Here is a 20,499-nt window from a genome sequence, read left to right on the forward strand (position 1 = left end):
GGGGCCACGCCCTGCCCCAGTGCCCAAGCCTGTGCTCAAGACTCTGTGATAGAGTTAAAGGCAGGGCTGGTGGAGCGAGGATCCCGGCCGCCCAGGGCTCACATTCTGGAAGGCTTCCCTCCAGCAGCAATGGTGTCTTCCTAACCCCTTCTGAGAAGATGCTGTCACTAAGCTCCTGGCCTGTTGGGGCGGGGGGAAGCAGGGGGAGAAGAAACACTTGCCCACTCTCTCTGTCTGGATAGCGGCAGCCTGATTCATGTAGAAGACGCCAATTTCGTTGCGAATGTTTCCCATTCTCTTCAGCACTTGGACGTAGTGCTCGGGGTTTTGGCTTTTTAAGTCACTAAACAGCAAAATTTCATTAGCAGCCTCATAGCACTTGCAGCTAACTGAAAGCTGGCATTCTAAGTCTGTCGACAGGTCAGTTGCCCAAGCAAAACCTTTAAGAAAAAGAAATAAAAGCAATTGTTATAAAACATCGTGAAACTGAACACTAGCTGGTCATATCCCATGTTCTAGGGTTTCCACAGGACAGGATCAGGAAGAAAGCTGAATGGTTACCCTCACCGACAGAAGACAGACATGCCCGCATACCCAATCCCTCCAGCCACAAGTCTTAAAGACATGTTCTTGGGACAGACCAAAGTTGCATCCCTCTCCCCGTTACACCCAAGGACTGGCACGTAAGGAAGGGGCGTCCGATGAAGATCTAAAGGCCTTGGGCAGACAAGAGAAGACAGCAGACAAGGGCCTCCTGTGTGCAAGGCACTGACAGGTTACCCAGGAGCCAGAAAGGTCAGCTAGAGTCCACCAAAGGTCTCTATCCCCAATTCCCGAGAAACTCCCCTCTGTCCTGACCTAGGTACTTGTTACAAAGAAACAGGGAAAAGAAGCTTCAGTCAGCACAAGTCAGGACCACTTCCAGACAGAAGCATAATCCGACCCCAACTACGTCCGAAGAAAGTTTTCAGGGAACGTTCCCCAGACAGAGGGATAGGAGGCTCAGAGCAGAAGATGAAGAGGCACAGGGTGGCCCCAGATCACTCCCAGTATCCCGTGCCCACCCAGGAGCACTATGAGGAAGCGGGCCACGCCTCCAGGGGCAACGGACAGAAATTAAAAATCACTTGTGGAGAGCCTCCTATGTGCCAAGCACTGTGCTAAGGCCACCCTGCCCACGGGGAGCTCACATGTGAACAGGCGGCTTTGTGGAATGACGGCCAGAGAGGGCCGTTTCGGACTGGAAGTTGCAGAGATGGTGAGTGGAACCCAGGCCAGGTGACCGAGCACAGGAAGACGCCCACAAATTGGCTCGTGACAACTAAGAGTCTGTCGTTGGAGGGCACAACCTTGTCCCAGAAAGGACTCTCTGGGAGGGGGGCCCCCACACAGCCTGTCCAATTAGGCCACTTCTCCTTCTTTCTTCTTCATTTTATAAAGTTTGGGGAGTAAGGGAGGAGGTAGGGTAGACTGAAAAATGAAGGTGATTTAAGAATGCAAGAAGCTTCCTAAACAAAGCCATCATGCAAACTATGCTCTGCCAGCCCAGGCCAAACAGGGTTTACAGCATAAGGTGACACCCACCAGTATGCAGTGGTTTATTCATCAGAGCAGAGAAAGGCTATTCATCTAAGCTACTGAGGACTAGAGGTCACCCCCCACCAGATGGAAAGGCATCAAGAAGGTCCAGCTACATGTCACTCACACGTGGTGATCGACGTCATGCTTAAATACGGGAAAGGTACCATGCTTTAATAAACACTTTAGCCACAAACATGATGTGAGGATGTTCTAAGGGAGGAATCTGCCACCGCGTTCATCATAAACAAATCTGTCTTGGACACTGCTGAGGAGGCACAGACACACAATGCCCCTATGTATTTTAAAGAGGAAATGAACCCCAGAGAAAACGTCACATTCTATTTTCTTCTTCCTGTCACCTGTTGGGGACATTTTATCACCTCTGGAGAGTGAGATAAATGCCAGAGTGACATGTACCACAAATAGAACGGGCTCTGTCCCTCCCCTCCCTCACTGGGCCAGACTCGCCACATTAAGTCTTAACTTAGACTGAATAAACATTATTTGCATAGTTACAGAAGGTAGGTGAGCCCACCTGCGGCCCGTCTCTCCCCAGCCCACAGGAAGCGAATTATTAAACTGGCTTTCACTGAGCGCTGTCCTCTCCAGAGAGGAAGCCCACGGCAAAAGGGAGTTAGATGGGAGAACCTTATGAGAAGAAGAAAGTAAAAAAGGAGATAGAAGCATTCTTGGCCCAAGAATCACTCTATGAGATCCCGAGCAGCCGCATGACGTGTGTGACCAACGTCTGCTGTGGTCTTTCGCTCTCACAGAGGACCGTGACATCAGGAAGATGATGCCACGACTCGCCAGTGCACTGGATTACAGTGACAGAGGGCTGTGCAAAGTCACCAGCCTGGGAAAGATAAGAGATCAGGACCAGAGACGGCCTGGGATGTAGTGCAGCAGGGGACTTTCCCAGGTCTCCATCTGTCTGAGGCAGCGCCCATTCAGTGACTGAGGCTAGGTAAAAAATGAGGCAAAGAACAGCCTCTTCTACTCAGTCAAAAACACTGCTTGCTCAATATAACTCACTGAGGCCACTAGGGGGCGCCACAGGACACAGGCTGAGTCTGGACTTGGGAAGACGTGTTCAAATCCAGCCTCAGGCACTTACTAACTGGGTGACCCCGGTCAAGTTACTTCACCACTGCCTGCCTCAGTTTCCTCATTTGTAAAATGGAGATAATAACAGGGCCACCTCCCTGGGCTGCTGAGGATCAAAAAGATGTGCCTGGTACATAGCAGGTATTACAGAAATGCTGGGGAATATTATCATTAACCAGGACAGATTTCCACCACACCCGCGTATGAGAAAAGCGGCACACTCCTCCAACACCCACAAAAGGCGCCCCCTGTCTGCCAGACTGACCCAGCGCCCTCGCGGCCTACCTTGGCAGCTGGACTCCCGGTGCAGGCTGTGCAGGATCTCTTGGTCCTCCTTGGTCTGATAATTAAACTCCTCCAGGTACGCAGCTCTGTTATTTGCATTCTGGGCAAGCATTAACTGGATATCACCACAAAGAGTCAAATACTGAGAAAGAAACAGGAGGACTTCAGAAAGCATATTGGTGCAGAGGCAGCAATAAGTATCTACAGGGAAATCGGAGGAGGGAAAAGAAACGAGAATTAATGCGCCTGAAGCCACCGGAGCTGCCCCTCCCCCGCCCCACGCAGGGCGCCTCAAAAGGCCCCTACGGAGTGACCGATATGTGCGGGGCCCAGGCGCGACCCTCAAGGGGAAGACATGATGGGCGATCACACATACACATGCACCCCTCCCCCCCACACACACACATGCTGACCCAAACAGCCCAAAGCATCTGCCCAATGGCTTCCAAAATATTCCAGGGGAGGAAAGACCCAGGCAGGAAGGCCGCTCTGAGTGGATGCAGTGTCCACCTCAGGGAAGGAAGGCCATCAAATGGGGACGGAAAGCTAGAGGGGTGCCGGATGGCAAGGACGGCCGGGGCCCCCAGAGCTTCCTGGGGAGGGGACGACCCGGTCTGACCCGTGTCTTTGCCCTGCCGGAAGGCCAGAGCCCGGCCAAGGGCAGCCTCTGTGGGAATGCCCAAAAAGCAATGGATGCAAACGAGAGACATGGGGAAAGAGCCAAGCCAGGAAGGGGCAGGGCCTCTGGTGAAAAGGGAGCTCGGTGTCAGCCGCGTGAGTCTGAGACGACCCAACAAAGGGGGCCAGGACCTTCCGACCTGGGAGACGTCATCCAGCCTTTAAGAGTTGATAAGACCAGAAGAGGAGAGGGGAGGGGAGAGAGAAGAGGGCTCAGGACAGAGCCTGGTAAAAGGAAGGACCCCTGATGATGCTGGGGCAGAGGACGCGGGCAGGAGAATCCCAAATGCTCAGTTAAATGCTTTGGGGGCCAAGAGGGAGGAGATCTGAGAAAGGGTCACTGGATTTATGAACTGAGATATCCCTGGGAACTGAAGAAGCCTGTTTCACTCGAGTGATGAGGACAAAAGCCAGAGACTGCAAAGCAGCCAGGTGTACTATGGAGACGGCCTGAGTTCAAATCCAGCCTCAGGCCCTGACTAGCTGGGTGACTCTGGGCAGGTCAGTTCCTCATCTGTAAAATGGGGATAACAGCTCCCCCTCCCAGGGTTGTTGTGAGAATCCAAAGAGACAAATAAGACATTCTGCCAACAATAAAGCCCTTATCAAAGTTGGCGATGATCAAGATGATGAGAAGGGAGGGGGTTTGGTGAACCAGCTTTCCTGTAGCAGTGGGAGACCTCAGTAGGCCAGGAGTGGGCCAGGACAACCAGGCCAGCATAAAGCTGACCAGGCCTACAGAGAGAACAGACCCAGAGGCTGAAGGCTAGGAGGCTGTGGTCAGAGGGTGGGAGGCTCTCAACGACAGCCCTTCTGATGGGGAAGGGCAGCCCCTGCAGAGGGGGACTGGGAGGGGAGGGGAGGGATTCACTCCTGGGCCCTCCCCCCCGGCATCTCTGACCCTCTTGGAGCCCTTCTTCCCTGGGCGAGCCACTGGCCGGGGTCTCCACTCTTTGGCTCACCCTGGCTAGGCCTCCCACTCTAACAGTTTCTTGCCACCACTGCCCTACACGAGGACCCCCCTCCTTGCCCTCAGACATGCCTCAGCTCCCCTCCCTACTGCGTGTTCTCCTGCCCCACTGGAGGGCAGGGGCTGTTTCTCTTTGCTTGTGTCTGTATCTGTGGGGCTAAGCACAGAGCCTGGCACACAGTAGGTGCCGAGGAGATGCACACAGCCAGCCAACCAGAGAAGGGCTACATATCTCACAACAAAACAAACCTAAAGGGTTGGGGTCCCCAGCCCCATTTCCCTCCAGCTCAGTCACCTCCCTTGTGCCACTTCTGCCCCATAACCAGAGGGTGTTTAGAAGTGGGCAGGAAGGTGGAGTGCAAGGTTTAGAGCAAGGAACACCACCAAGCAGACGATGAGTCCTCGTGGGAGGGTCTCCTAGACTAGCGACCATGAGGTCCAAGCTGAAATTCCGCGCCATGTGTAGCCTAGCAGACTTGAGGCCATGGCGGAGCTGCCTCCCAAGATCATGTGCAGGGGGGAAGCAAGGGGTGGAGTGGCCCCGAGGCAGACTGTGGCCTAACGTGAGCAAAGACTCCCTATCACTTGGGGCTGCCCTGGCTCTCAGTGGGATGACCCCCCACCCCTACCCCCGCCCCGCCTCCAGCTCTGACGGTCAGTAAGCCACTTGACCTACACCACCTTCAGTCACTCACCATGGCTCTGCAAGGCCAGCTTAATGTAGCGCAGGGCCCGTCCGTACTTCCGGAGGCTCATTGCAGCATCCGACAGGATGTAGTAGGCCTTGGACGACTTGAGGATTAGCTGCAGTTTCATTTTATGTTGCCAAGAACCTGGGGTCATTCCAGACTGACTGGCACAGTGGCCTTCCTGGAGGGAGCCCACTAGGAGAGAGAGAGAGGACAACACTGCATTGGGTAGGAAAAAAGGCCCCAGCCCGGGCTCCAGGCCCTAGGCTCCAGGCCCACAGGCAGACTCCCTCCCATCTTCGTCTAATCCTTGGTCTCCCAGGGAAGCCTGGAAGCAAAGACGTGCCCCACCCCCCTGCCAGCCACAACAGCAGCCTGAACAGAAGAAAACTCAGGGAAAATGAGAGCTGTCTTCAAGCTCCGTAGAAGCACTGCTCCCAACTCCCAGGTCGGAAGGGGGTCGACTCCTTAAACAAGGCCTGCCTCCTTGGCCCCAGACCCCTTCCCAGCCGAGATTCTCTGATTCCTAAATGACTTAATTAATGACCAGGCAGTGACAGAAAGCTCAGGGGATGACAGGGCCTCCAAAAGGGCCCAACTCTGGCAGGAAGAACCTGGCTCCCTCTCCTCATATTTGGAATGTCAAGTTTTCCTGTCCCGTTTCAGGGGTACTCTTTTCTCAGCCTTCTCGATACAAGCCTTATAAAAGGGCAGCTCCGTTCCAAAGGTCTTATTTGCATCAATTCAGCTTACTTTTATCTAAAAACAAGGCCATCTGCTTTTCCAGACACTCGGGACCACCACTGGTCGATTCATCTTCATATTTTAATGGGATCGGGGTGTTAGGGTCAGCAGCAGGAAGGTCACTTTCTTTTTTGATGCTGCCATCCACAGATTTTAGACCCTTAGAAAAAGAAAGAAAAGCACTGAGCGTGCGTTTAATTTGGAGGCCACTAAATATTAGGTATAAACAGAAGACGTGAGCTACTGGATGAATAAGTAACTGCTTCTGCATGTGCCCGCCCCCAGTCAGAGCTACGCTGGCTGAAAACGATGGAACCCTTGGTTGTAGCGGCTTAGAAATTACCTCACCGTGCTCTTTCTGCCAAAGAACAATAATCAGTGTTTCTACAGTACCGCCTATGTGCTAAGCAGCACATTACAAACTTCATCTTACTTGATTCTGAGAGGGAGCTGCTATTGTTAGCCCCATTTTACAGTTAAGGAAACTGAGGCAAACAGCAGTTCAGTGACTCATTCAGGGTCACACAGCCAGTAAGTGTCTGAGGCTGTTTCTGAACTCAAGTTCCCCCGGCTCTCCATCCACTGCTTACATTAGCCGTGGACGGCAGCTGCCGGCCCCCTCCAAGCGTTCCCAACGGCCTCCCAGACACTGCAGAAATGCACCAACCTAAAGGTGGCTTGGCTCATGCAGAGTCAAAGTGAACTGACCTCTAGAACATAGCTGAGCACAAGCCTGCAGCGCTCTTCGGTGTCGTGACAAACAGGGAACGCACAACTGGGCTGAAGGAGGCAAATTGGAGAGTTACCTTAATACGCACTGGACACAATCCCCGATGAGCACACAGTTACTCTCCCTTCACAAACAGGGCCCCTGATGTCACACAGCTAACTTGCTGAGTCAGCCCAGGCTAAGAGCAAGTACAGAGAGGACCTCAGTGACTCTGCTCGCCCTGCAGAGCACAAATGACTTAGGCAACTAATGCTGAGGAGGTGCCCCGATATTCCAGCGGCCCCCAAGCAACCACAAAGCATCACACGGGAGCCTGCTCCCCAATTATGTGGCCAAGGGCATAACTCGTATGTCATAAGTGGAGCGCAAGACTCTATCTTCGTTAGGAATTCTTAATTAAACCTTCATTGTTGTCAAACCTTCAAGCTCCTGTTGTACTAATGGAATTCTTGGACAATATAAAGAGCTAACATGCAACTTCTGAAACTGGAGATTTTAAAAGATCAGTTTTTAAAAAATCGAACAAACTTATGTGGCTGTCATTACAGCAATAGCAACTTCATAAAATTTTTAAGGAAAACAATTAATGGCAGGAATAACTTAAGTCTTTGCATTTTAATCTTACGTTATCATTCAACCTTTAAGTATAGCCTATAAACCAAGACACTTTATCAGGGTTAGAAGACTGAGGGTTAAAAGTACTGAGAGCACATTAACAGAACTAATGGGTCAGTGCTGACTTGTCCTGTCTCTGTATCCAACTTTTCTATCAATGACTTGATAAAAACGAAAGACAGAAGGCACGCGGGACTTCTTTCAGATAACATGAAGTCTGGAGAAAAACCACACACTAGAAGGCAAGAGTCCAGATCCAAAGACCTCAGTAAACTAAGACAAGCCAAAGTAAACAAGAAAATTATATTTAATAATAATACGGATAAAGAGGTTACATTCTAAACTTCAGACTGAAAACAGACAAAGTGAATCATGAGCCCAAGGGCATCCAGGATGGGGAAGGGAGAAGGAGCCCCAGCTAAACAAGCCAGGAAGGGTTCCTTGGAGATGAGAAGACTTGGGGGGGAAGTCGGCTGTCTTCAAGCTGAAATTTGGTTACGTAAACCTAAGGCACAGTGAAACCGTTTAAAGTCAAGAACAACGATCTGACCAGTTTTGGTTTTTTTTTTTAATGTCACCCAACCGCACCAGTATCTCTATCACACTATTAATCTGCAATGGCTCACTCGGATTTGATGAATGGATTTGTATTTCTCGGGCACGGACAGCTCTCCCACAGACTTAATCACGGCCACGGCCTTCTGGTCGTCAGGGGGGTCAGAGCTGGTGCCATAGGACCCATTCTCGTCGCTGTCCGGCATCTCCTCCTCGTCCTCGCTGTAACTTTCCTCAGAGTTCTCATTTAAAGGAGACTCTGAACTTTCTTCCTTTTTCGGTTCATCCAACTGAAAGAGCTCGGAGAGCATATAATTGGCCGAAGCAATAATCTGAACAAAAAAGAAGCAGAGAAATAGGGATGAGTGACTACTGTGAACTGAAACCATCCCAATAAAGCCGATTTCCAATGCAGGAAATGCCTGCTGACGAGTCCCATTCCACACACAGGCCTCTCAGGGAGATCAGAAGCCCTCCAGCTCAAGGGTGGATGACAAGGCTTAGATACAGAACAGGACCAAACAAAGGCTCTCACTGGTACGATCAGAGAAACTGAAAAAGTATTACAGAAAGGAAAGCTCTGGAGGAAAGCCATCCAAAGCACTCATGCCAAGAACAGGTCAATTCTTCAAAATAATTTCTTGTCACCAAACTGAGGATGTTTAAAAATCCTCAGAGACTGCTATCTATGCATCACAAAATGAGAAAGGTTCCCTGTTACACTGTCGGAATGTACACTACTGTCCATTTTAAGGCAAGGCAAAGTTATCTCATTTTCTGCACAAAGTGGAGAGAATTCCTATACCAACTCATCAATGGCTTGACGTTTTTCCCCTACTGAGGAAGGCACTTTGTAAAAGGACACATGCAGACATGGGCTGCGAGCTTTAGGCCCTTAGCTCCTGAAGAAGCACTTTTCTCACTAGGCCCCATTCCAACTGAAAAGGCCCCAAAGGGCGAGGCTGGAATTTCTCTTTGCAGCCACCAAGATTTAGTAGAGAGTCCAAGCTGACAAAACGAGGGCGTCGTAGTTTGTTCTCGGTCCATGGCTCTGGAAAGTGGACGGTAAGTAACGGCCGCCCTCGGAGGTCTGATCCACTTGCTAGCCTCATCTACCCCTTCTTGGCAGCGCCTTCCCAAAGGGCCTGGCAACAGGGAGGCTCTGAATGCCAAGAGAGGCCAGATGACTGGTGCGAAACCAGAGAATGGGAGAATAAAAGACAAACATCCCATTTTTCTGCTCAATGAACTGCGTGAGACATTTAGATAGGAAGGTACATTGTCACCTCTCCATCGATCTTGACCTTGGGTTCTCAAGCACCCACAATCAGACATGACCACAGTAAGAAGCAGTGTGGCCTGAGAACACCTGGCAAATCCACCCTCCATCAGAACACTTTATCACACATCTACTCACTTCCCCAACATCCGAATGATTCAGACTAACCGGGGCGTTCTTAAAAAGGAGATGACGTTCCAAACCAAACAAAGGCCCCCACATCCCTTGTTTTCCCCATGCTGACTAAACGCATTTGAGATGACTCCGGATGATCACACACACCAGACCTCTGAAGGCACAATTTTAAAGCACATATAAAATATAATTTTACTTGAGGGTGTCTTCCCTTGTCCAGTAATTTCAGACAATTAAGAAGCAATGTTCTGATTGTTCCATAGTGTTTCTTATTTTGATTTTTCTTCATCATCATGTTGCAAGCAACCCTACAAAAGAACACAGAACCACACACAGACGTTTGGCCAAGACGACTCCATGGGAGCCGCCCCCACCCCATCACAGCTCCTGCTGAAGTCTGCACGGCCTTGTGGAAGACCGGATGCTCCTCCTCTCTGGCGCCCTCTCCCCAAGAGGCACACCCCCACTCACTTGTACAGGAGAATGGCCACAGGTACCGTGAAGGGGTTCTGGTATTTGTCCTCAGTTTCTTCACAAAGGGTGGTGAGGTCATACAGCTTGACGATGTCACTGCCGCTGGCTGAAAGAGAGACCCCAATGTTTCGCAAGGCTCTGCCACCCAAACGATGGTCCCGCTCAGCTCTGAGCCATCCCAGAAACTGGCTTACCTTTAAACAGCCAGTAGGTGTGCCCTTCTTTGGTGCAATTGGATTTCAGGAATGACAAAATATTCTGGGCAATATCTTTTATCACTTTAGTAGAAAAATTGGAGTTTTCCAAATTGGGAATCTCTTCTGTCTTGATCATTTCATATTTCTATCAAGATAAAGACGAAGGACTAGATTTAAAAGAAAACCTTAGGAGCAGAAGACTTGTGCAGGTATAGCCTCTGGATAAGCCACAAGGGAAAACGGCAGACCCCAGGGCTTCCCCAGGGGTACTTTTATAGTAGGGGAAAGAGGGAGCCACTGAGGAGTGTGGAAAAGAGGAGGAGAAAGATGCAGCCTGGGTGAGGACTGACACGGCAGGAGATTCAAACCTGCTGAAGGACTGCAGCCCCAAAGCTGCTATCAATAGTTCAACATCCGTGGGAAAGGAGGCCTCAAGGCCCTACACTTCTTTGTCTCTTTCCCCAGAGCCAAGCCTGGAGCGTGGCACACAGTAGGCACCTGAATGCTTGCTGACTGGCTCAGGGCGGCCTCATGGCACCATCAAGGACCCAGGCATACTTCAAGCGGCAGAGGGCACACACCTGGGAGGGACGGCTAAGATATACACGGACTCTAGCATAGCACTGAATGGAAGAATACGCACTTCACAAGTACAAGAAGGAGGAGGGCATGGCCAGAAAGCCGCCTGCCTGAAGAAGACCTAGAGATTGCAGCGAACGCTGGCCCTGGGGTCAGGAGAGCTGGGGTGACATCTGGCCCCAGACGCTTCCTTGCTGGGTGCTTTTGGGCAAAGCCTTCACCTCAGCGAGCCTGTTTCCTCATCTATAAAATGGGAACAATAACAGCCCTCTGCCCGAGTTCTAGCCACACGAGGCTCTTAGCTCTACGACCCCCAGGGCCCTCCTGAAAATGCTGGGCTGCCCCCTGTCCCTGCCATTTTACATACAACATCACCACCACCAGTGAAACATTCACAAGCACTGGTGTTTCTCCCTGAACGTTACTTTTGGTTAGTATAGATTTCCTCTCCTGAAATACCATGAAAACCCCTCTCTACTTCGGTTTTCAGTACTAACAAGCAACAAAAAAGACAGCTATCTGCAGCTCCCCGTACCTGTACGATTCCATTCACATGAAAGCACATCACCAGCTCGGGCACATTGCAGATCAAGTTGTCCAGCCAATAATCAATTCCAGTCAGCACATTAATCGGTTTGTTGTTATCCCTGAAAATGAACAACTCTTGGGTCAGCAGACTGAGCTGGCATATTCCTAGAAGCTCAACTCGTGCTGAATCTAACAGTGGGGCAGAGGAGGGCACCCGCAGTTAACATCAGAATGAAACGTCGCAGCAGACAGCCAGCGAGTCCAGGACGAGCGTCACACACAGTCCAGCACAAGTGGATTGTCTACGCCAGAACACAAGTGGGCTGGGTTTGTGCGATGGCTAAATATTCTCAGTTACCCAAGGATAGTTCTCCAATAGCTACTCAGGAAAGGCCCTCTCAGATAACAGCTAAACATTTCTACCTACTAATTTTATCACCAAAACTCTGAGATTGAGGTTCAAGACCAAGACAAAAGTTTTTTTTTTCTCCCCAGTGGCCAGCCCCCAAAGCCTCCCATGCCAAAAAGAGAGCTTAAAGGATTTTCAGCATAGGTTAGAAGCCCTGGTTCCCTTTTTCAGCAGCTACAACTGGGAAAACATCAAAACAAAAAGGAGCAGTCATCCTACTTCGCAGTGCCACAAAACAAGCCTATCAATTATAGTGATCACGATGAAGACCAATACATTTACAAGGCACTTGGCAGTTTCCAAATTGGTTTGCCATAGGTGACTTCCCATGACCTTCACAGGCCCCGAGCCATTCTGGTTACTCCTATTATCGAGTCCAGAAATCTGCTGGCTAATAAGCAGAGAAGACAGATTTCTTGGCAGTTCAGTGCATTTGCCATGACTTCGTAACTTTCTCAGTATAAGACGTTAAAGCAAATTTCACAGTGACACTGGGAACTATACAGTAAAAGAAAAATGCATAAAAGGACATCAGGAGAGGGAAGCAACTTTCAACTTACCTGAGGCGCAAGCTAACGGCAGGATATCGTCCTCCCCCAAATATGGGCATGTTTGAGCCCACCAACATATGTATGTCTTCAAAGGTCCACAAGATATTCCGAACAAAGTCATTTTTAAGACCCTTTGTTTAAAAAAAAAATCACTAAATTAGAAATTTTCACCTTAAGTGCACCACATTTTCACCTATGATCCACAGAAAGACTATGAAAGAAAGATGAAGGAAAAAAGAACAAAGAAACTACACTATACAATCACAGTAGTTATTTAAGTATCACAGATGCTACAAAAAGCTATTTCTAGAAGTAAATGGACTTCTTCCCCTACTGATTCCAACTGAGACCAACTTTTAAATGATTAAGTAAATTGAGAATTAGGTCTTTGAGCTCAGATACCACAGAAAGCATACCTGACTGTTCTCACCGTCATTGAATAAAGTAGTCAGGTTTTGTTCTTTTGGGGCTGAGGTCACATGCCCCACTATATATGAGGGTTCAAGAGGCTCACTTCCCTGTGAAAAGTGCAAGGATAAGGAGTGATTCTGCTGTCATCATAAAAAAGCGCCTACTTTTCACGTACACTAAGCCAAACATTCCAAGTACAAAGTAGTACAATCCTCCAGTCTATTCGGAGCCCCAACACCCCCATTATGGCATCTTTACCCCGGGGGCTGGGGCAGCACCCCAGCCACAATGACTCACACCGAAATTATTGATAGGAGGGTAAGACCAGAATTTCCTCAAGTGAGGTTCATTGCCTTTTGAAAAACATCAAAAGCTTACTTTTAAGGTCCAGTTTTTTGTTTTCTCATTGACCTAATGGTCTGACCAAAAGGACAGACTCACACAAGGAAAGAAGCCTAAGCAATGGTGGGAGAAGCCCACTCATGCTTGCGTGGCTGACTGCACTACAGGCAGGAGGAGGAAGAAACCTCTTGGTTCACAGGACAAATCTGGCCATCGGCCTCACTCTGCTCGTCCAGGAGGCAGCACCATTAATTCAGACTGTGGTTGGACCCAGAACCTGCTCAGTGTGCACATCCTGAAGGCGAGTCTTTGCAGCTGGGTGTGTGTGGACCTTCCCACCAGCCAAGTCTTCTTACCCATTCTCTCTCTCTCTCTAACAGGCATAACATAGAACTGACGCTGTGCGTCCTATGCAGTTCGGGTGGGGGGGGGGACCTGCGGCCTCGAGGCCACATGTGGCCCTCCAGGTCCTCAGGCATGGCCCTGTGACTGAATCCAAACTTCATAGAATAAATCCTTTCAATCACAGAACAAATTCCCTTAAGAAAAGGATTTGTTCTGTGAAGTTTGGATTCAATCAAAGGGCCAGGCTTGAGGACCGAGAAGGCCACGAGTGACCTGGAGGCCACAGATTCTCCACCCCTGCTGTAGCTGATCTATATTATGACTGCCCTAACTTCTGGGGTCCAGGGCTTATATGACTTGGGACCAAGGAGAAAACAGAAAAGGAGGCGTCTCCTTCCCTCCTGGGCGCAGATTCACCCACCCCCAGCGCATTCTGAAAGGGGCCGAGTTTGTCTTGGGCATCTTCTCATTCCAGTCCCCTCTTGCTGGTCCCCACCCTGGGCCACTGCCTACTGCCTCATCTCCCAGCGCCCAGGACCCAACGTAGTCAGATTACCCATAAGAGGCACACAACAGACAGCTCCCGAATCTTCCCAAAGATTCTGACGAGGGAACGCCTGGCTGACTGATGCCTCTGGCTGATGGCACCTTTGGCAGAGCAGCACGGTGATGCCAACTCCTTCGGCAAAGGGGCAGACGTTTACGTGGTGCAGGGCAGCTGTGCCGCCGAGTCTTGCCTGGTGCTTGCTCCCTCAAACTCTCCCCACCTTCCCCAGCTTCTTCCCTTTACCTATTTCTGACCCTTTGGCTTTTAGGCTTCATTGCAAGACACCTCCAAGTGGGAAAGGGAACTTCACTGCCGCAGAGGAGGGGGACAGGCCAGGGGTATGTTAGGGGTCATTTGTAAGCAGGGAGTTATAAGGACATTGCCTATATTTATCAGATAGTTCTAAGCTTACTTTTCTTAATTTTAGGTGACAAATACAGGCACATTATTAAGTGAGGCATTTCCTTAAGATGCTTTAAACTGCTTTTTAAAAACCCATTCTAAACTTAAAAACAAAGAACACTTTTGACTTGTTATACGTAATAATATATTGGCACACACACATAAGGTTCATCCTCTGACTATTTCTAAACCTGACAAGGAAGACATCGCAATTGGCTGAAACCGTAAGAATAAATTATGCTAAATTCCTGAGATTCTGAACTTGTTACAATCATTCTTTTTTGGTCCAAAAGGACTAGGACAGACTAGGACAGAGAATTTTCTTGCCTGTGATAACATGCAGGAGGCTTCCTTAAAGAGAGCTGGTTAGCATAGGAGGGACACCCTAGCCCGGCTGGAGCATTCAAATGAATTCATTAAAAGGGTAATATGACTAAATATCACCGCATAATGCTACTGGACTGAATTATAAGATGGTTTAGAATTAAGAATGTGGAAATGTTTAAAGTCACTCGTCTTCAGTAATACTTCAGTTAATAAAAGGACACAAAATGATCACATGCTGTTAAATCTGTGATGGAAGAAAATGAAAACGCCCACATGAACTCACTCACTTCTCTGGCATTTGGTTTTCTAAGCTTGTCAACACTACTGTCAGACTAAACAGAATATGCCATCTGACCACATATGGGGGCACTCCCCTCTTTGTTAAACAGGGACAGGGATGGGAAAAGCCATGCGGAGGGGAAAAGGGAAGCCAGAAACTGAAAAGGAGACACACAAAAAGGCCCCGAGCCTCAGTGTTCATCTTCTCTTGCGTCTAGCCTGAAGGAAAAGTGAGATGGGGACTTCTGCTATTTTCCTGGGGCCCCTAAACAAAGGAGCCATGAAGGATGGTCAGGCTGGGCAGGTCAGCGAGTCGCATCATTGACTAAGCACCCCTACGTGCTCCAAACACAAAATTCAAACAATCTATGAGGTAGACAATTGACTACCCACAGACTCACCACTGCCTGGAGTCCCATAGGTGGTAGTGAAACTAAGAAAAAACGGGGAACTTCTGTGTACTAACTGTATCTTCAATTCTAATTCTGTCTCCACAGGAGCTCTAGAAACCCAACAATTTAGGCTAAGTGGACAAAAGAGTCCTTGTTTCTTCAAATCCACAGTCCCGAGGAGAGCAGTGCATCCTCCTCTTCAGCCCTTCAGTTTTCGTCCCCTTTATTCTCTGCCACAAGTGAGCACTGACGTGCTGGCTGACTGACCTGATTAGACGCACTTGGATCATCAGAAACAGAGGCCGGCATCTCAAAAGGGGCAGGCCAGGAAGCCCCTTCTGTGTCGTTGTGTGTCTGATTTGGGCTGGGAGGGGCTCTTGGCTCTGCCGCAGAGGGGACAGGCTGAGCGGCACCATCGCCATTAATGCTGAAACACAAAGCCAGATGCCTGAGTGCCACCATTCAAGAATGGTGCCCAGGGCACCAACAGGACCTCCCAACGCTTCCTGCTGACAAGGCTAAGCTGTCTGGCCAAGTACAGGGAGCCTCTTGTGAACATTCGACTAAAATGCTCAAAGTAAACTTTTAAAACTTTTATGCACACAAAACTCCAACATTTAAATAAATACAATGCCATCTCACTAGTGTCAATAGATACAGACTGTCTGAAGCCAGAGATTCCTTAATTAGGAAGGATAAAGTATGGCGCTGAGTACCTGTAATATAAGAACTTGGAAAGAATCGCCTTCTGGTACCAATGCTCTTTGCTCTTCTTCTTCCTCTGCCACTTCTGATCGATGAGCCGCTGGTAGAACTCCTTGAGCCACGTCCAGTCTCCTGTCTGAGCAAAATTAGAGGGCATTAAATGCCACCATAAAATCTGGTCAAAATCATGGGTCACAGGTCCCTTCCCTAGAGGACAGGAAAAAACTTCCGTTCTCAGACATTACTTAATAAAATATGCCCTTGCAGAATACTGATAATTTTAATGAATGTCATTTCTTAAGACAGCAATTTAAATAACTGAAAACCACTGTGAAGGACTGATGGACAGACATATGGACACACAGACACACAGAGCAGGATATCACTGGATAAAACATCCAAAAGTAATTGAGGAGAGAGCGATCTATCATAGCTAGTTCAGCCTGACAATCTACTGAAGCCAGAGGGCAACAGATGGACACAACAGGAAATGGGTCAGTGTTCTTACAGAGATCTGCTCTGGATTATTTCAGGAAGCCTTCCTCAGCCCCATTTAATTCTAGCCTCTTCCCTCTGTCAATAGTTCCTGTTTATCCTGAATAGAGCTTGCTTTGTATATACCATTTATATGTCATCTCTTCCACTGGGTTGTAAGCTCCTTGAGGGCAGGGACTGTCTTTTGCCTCCTTTTGTATCCCCAGCACTTAGCACAGGGCCTGGCACACAGTAGGTGCTTAACAGATGTTGACTGACTGATTGGAGTTTCATTATCCCAAACAGCTAATCTTGCAAAACTACTTAACACCATATGACTGGATCATAGAATAGCTATTAGATAGATAGACAGATCATAGAATAGATCAGAAGAATTTGTTACAAAATGAATGGATGAATTAAACATTGTATTAAGGAGTTACCATGTGCAAAGCACTGTTACTGAACACTAGAGAGACAAACAGAAGATCAAGATCAAGATAATCTCTGGTCTCCAGGAGCTCACATTCCAGGAGGGGGCACCACACACAGAGGTGGATTCACATGTAAAGAAGGTCCTTAGGAGAGAGCAGCAGAGCAAATGAAGACATACGGTGCCATAAACTGGCTGCAATATGTTAACAATGACTTGTAAGTGAGTACAATACAGCCAGTCAGTCAACCCACATTTATTAAGCAACCATTCATTAAATGCCAGGCACTGTGCTAAGCACCGGACAGATGATGAAAAATATGTATTCCTGACTAAATTCAAAAACCACAATTAAGTGCCTATTGAACAAAAAGACCTTTATGTGAAAATTTAAAGTTAAAGTAGGATCCAGTACCCATCTTCACAAAGCTTCGTCTAGTACAGTGGTTTTCAAAGTGTACTCTGGGGGACCCTGAGGCCCTTTCAGGGGGTCCATGATGTCGAAATCATTTTCACAATAACACTAAGACATTTAATTTCTAATATAGCAAATACTGACAGACATAAAGCCCCAAAACAAAGCTCTTTGAGGGTCTTCAATAATCTTTTAAATGATAAAGGGTTTCTAAGACCAAAACTTTGGAGAATGAAGCAGATAGGCTGGTCATGTTGCAAGAACGAAAAACAGCAGAAGGAACAATCTGAATGCCATTCTGGTACGTCCAGATATTAAACGAACAGAAGGAAGGTTTTCAGAGCACTGGACGGACACTCTAGGATGGACTTTGGGAAAGCAAAGGCAAGAACTGCTCAGAATAAGGCATGGAGAGCTTATAATGTGCCTTGATAGCATAAATGTACCCATAAAGATGCAAATATGGATCTTTCAAAGCACATTCTGCTATATCAAAACATCAGAGAATCAATTTATTTTTTTGCAATACTGAGACGAATGCATCCTAAGCAAAGATGACACTTGACAACACACTAATAAACATCTTAACAAAGATGATGGCTGGTTTTCCTCTAACCATCTTACCTGGGATGATCTCATGAAGAGTTCCTGAATATCGAGCTCATCCAGAAGCAGAGTCCTTCCAATGCGATGGACAGCCATGCTCACATGGGACTTACTATAGGGGATCTTCAGCAGCTTTTTTATGTTCTTAGAAGAGAGAAACAAAACAAAACAAAAAACACCAATGTGGCAAGAAATTCTTGTCTTAGCTTTCATTTAGATTACAACAACCCAGCTGAGTTTCTTTAGGTACAAATAAATAAATAAATACTTTTTATCAAAAGTTACACTTAAGATACCCAAGCTTTAAAAAGCAGGATCAGGGAATTATTACATAATGTGCTACATTAACCATGTTCACATGGGTATGTACCTATCTTTTTTTGGTTGTTGTTTTAATCTGCTGAAGTTTTCAAAAACGGTAAGAATCATGGGCCACAGACACCCTAAATCCCGGCTCTACTTCCCCACGCACTGAAGTCTCCCCCCTCTCAATTCCTCTGCCCAAAGGGCAGATGAACCAGACCAACTCCCAATCAGCCAACTTTAAAGACTGACATCGTCAAGGGACGAGCAATGGTGGGTACATACTTCTGAATCAGATACCACGTCCACGTCATTTCCAACAGAGTCAATGAAGTCATACGCCATACCAAAACTATCAGAGAGAAAGAAACCATGGATTAAAAGGGAACACATGTAGGCTTCTTAACTTGGTATCCATGAAGCTGATGGACAGATTTCAGGGGCCTGTGAGCTTGGGTGGAGGGAAAAAAAAATCACACTTTTATTTTCATCATGCTTTAACTGAAATCTAGCATTTCCTTTAACTACAAATTTTTTAAAATGTATTTTTTTTTAAAGTGAAGCAAATGGGGTTAAGTGACTTGCCCAGAGTCACACAGCTAGTGAGTGTTATGTGTCTGAGACTGGATTTGAACTCAGGTACTCCTGACTCCAGCGCCAGTGCTCTATCCACTAAGCCACCTAGCTGCCCCCCCCCTTATAATTAAAAATGTATTCTTAAAAGGGGTCCATAGGCTTCACCAGACTGCCAAAGGGCTATCACAGGGGTTCTTGATGCAAAAAAGGTTAAGAATCCCTGTTTTAGGAGACTGTTTTAAATCACTAAAATTACTCAATATTGTTATGATTATAAAACTCAACAAATGAGACATCTGTGAAGCACTTAGCACAGGGTCTGGCACACAGTAGGAGTTTAATAAATGCCTGTTCCCCTCCCCTAAAATTCTAAAATCCACTTTGTGGACAAGGAATCGGCCAACTAAAGATATTTAATTTTTGGTGCAGGGAAAAAAAAACAGAGCAGAACACCAAAATGACATCTGGTGGTCTTTCAGATCCATCAATGCAGAAATGCAGAAATCACAGTGATCCTGAGACAATTCTAAGAGTAAGTAATTTTGTTATTTTATTATCCTGACTCAGCAGTTATGCTGTGGCAAGACTTTTAGAGTCAGAATCAGGAGATCTGGGTTCTAATCTTGGTTCCAGCATTAACAAGCTATGACAAACCACTTACCTTCTGGAACTCGGATTTCTCATCTATTAAGTGACAATGGACTCAGGAAGACACAAGATAAAGTCTTACTTCTGAGACTTATTAGCTACATGACCTTGGGCAAATCACACAATGCCCAAGCCTCAGTTCCTCCTTTGTAAAATGAATGGGTTGGATTAAATCACCTCCTAGCCTGGTCACTCTATGTTGCTTTTTGGATACAGGGAACAGATGTCAGAAGATTAAGAGATGAACATATTGATTAGCCCAGGTTGTTAACACTGTGGAAATATCAAGGACTTAAAAGATCTTGAGAACCATCCCCATTTCACAGTTTTAAGTATAGCCAAGTGGCGTAAAGATGTGGGTCCAGTAAATGACTCGTTTTTAAAAGGGATGCTGTACACAGCTGACTCACAGCCTTTGAATAAGATTTGTCAACATTCCTGTCTGTCCTCCTCCCATTTCTTCAAGCTGTAACACGTATAGGACCATACCTAGTAGCCACAATTAGGAGTGACTCTCCTGACACAATGGAGGAGTAGGCGTCAAAGCTCCCCCGCCTTGCAGGTACCAGCAGCCTCCCAAGGTAGAAGCTCACAGGATTTAGACCTAGGGGGAACCTCAGAGATCATTTCTTTCCTAATCCAATTCCTTCTTTCTACCAATGAGAAAATGTAAGTCTAGAGACGGTGAAGTGACCTGTTCAAGATGGTGCCTGGAGCAGACAGCATCTGCACCCAAAGCCTTGGACTCCAAAGCCAGTGCAGTCTCTGTTCAGAGGAATGGTTCCCTGGACTCACTGATTCAATGAAAAGAGAAATAAGCCTCCAGACAGGAGTCATTCAAATAAACAAGTGCTATAAATGATGGCTCTAAAATCAGGGAGCTCAGTCTGAATCCTTGCAGTGTTCTACAGGACCTCTATGAGTCTGCTTCTTCCTCTGTAAAATGAGAGGCTGGGCCCAGCACCCTACTTCCTTCAAATTCTCAACTCTGAGGAGTTTATGAATGCAAAGTAAGCATGAAACACCGAAGCCACAGATTCAAACTCCTCTACGTGACAGCTTTGGTTCCTGGATGAGCCTTCAGGCAGATCCACAATCTCCTTTCACAGCACCTGTGAAGGGCAATAAGCAGACCAATGGCTCCACGTTCCTCCGCCTGGTTCGGTGGTGGCAACTCCACCACTGTCC

General features: G+C 47.6%; 1 protein-coding gene across 5 annotated transcripts in view; it reads right to left on the reverse strand.

Annotated features, from left to right (window-relative positions):
• The window catches only part of EDRF1 (erythroid differentiation regulatory factor 1), a 37,724-nt gene that overhangs the window by 12,142 nt on the left and 5,083 nt on the right, over nt 1-20,499 (reverse strand). For 2 of the 5 annotated variants that reach the window (XM_020973598.2, XM_020973597.2), the window contains exons 3-18: nt 18,373-18,439; nt 17,803-17,928; nt 15,868-15,992; nt 15,419-15,578; nt 12,523-12,624; nt 12,116-12,237; nt 11,154-11,265; nt 10,037-10,184; nt 9,840-9,948; nt 9,565-9,676; nt 8,026-8,286; nt 6,763-6,834; nt 6,064-6,214; nt 5,317-5,505; nt 2,974-3,174; nt 222-440 (exon numbers count right to left, since the gene is read on the reverse strand). In XM_020973598.2, coding sequence (XP_020829257.1) covers nt 222-440; nt 2,974-3,174; nt 5,317-5,505; nt 6,064-6,214; nt 6,763-6,834; nt 8,026-8,286; nt 9,565-9,676; nt 9,840-9,948; nt 10,037-10,184; nt 11,154-11,265; nt 12,116-12,237; nt 12,523-12,624; nt 15,419-15,578; nt 15,868-15,992; nt 17,803-17,928; nt 18,373-18,439 — 2,276 coding nt within the window. The remainder of the gene's footprint in view (nt 1-221; nt 441-2,973; nt 3,175-5,316; nt 5,506-6,063; nt 6,215-6,762; nt 6,835-8,025; nt 8,287-9,564; nt 9,677-9,839; nt 9,949-10,036; nt 10,185-11,153; nt 11,266-12,115; nt 12,238-12,522; nt 12,625-15,418; nt 15,579-15,867; nt 15,993-17,802; nt 17,929-18,372; nt 18,440-20,499) is intronic. The other 3 variants (XM_020973600.2, XM_020973599.2, XM_078150698.1) reach the window with 2 other exon arrangements.

Source organism: Phascolarctos cinereus, unplaced genomic scaffold (genome assembly GCF_003287225.1).
Source record: "Phascolarctos cinereus isolate Bilbo 61053 unplaced genomic scaffold, phaCin_HiC Scaffold_3;HRSCAF=262, whole genome shotgun sequence".
Classification (NCBI taxonomy): Eukaryota; Metazoa; Chordata; class Mammalia; order Diprotodontia; family Phascolarctidae; genus Phascolarctos; species Phascolarctos cinereus.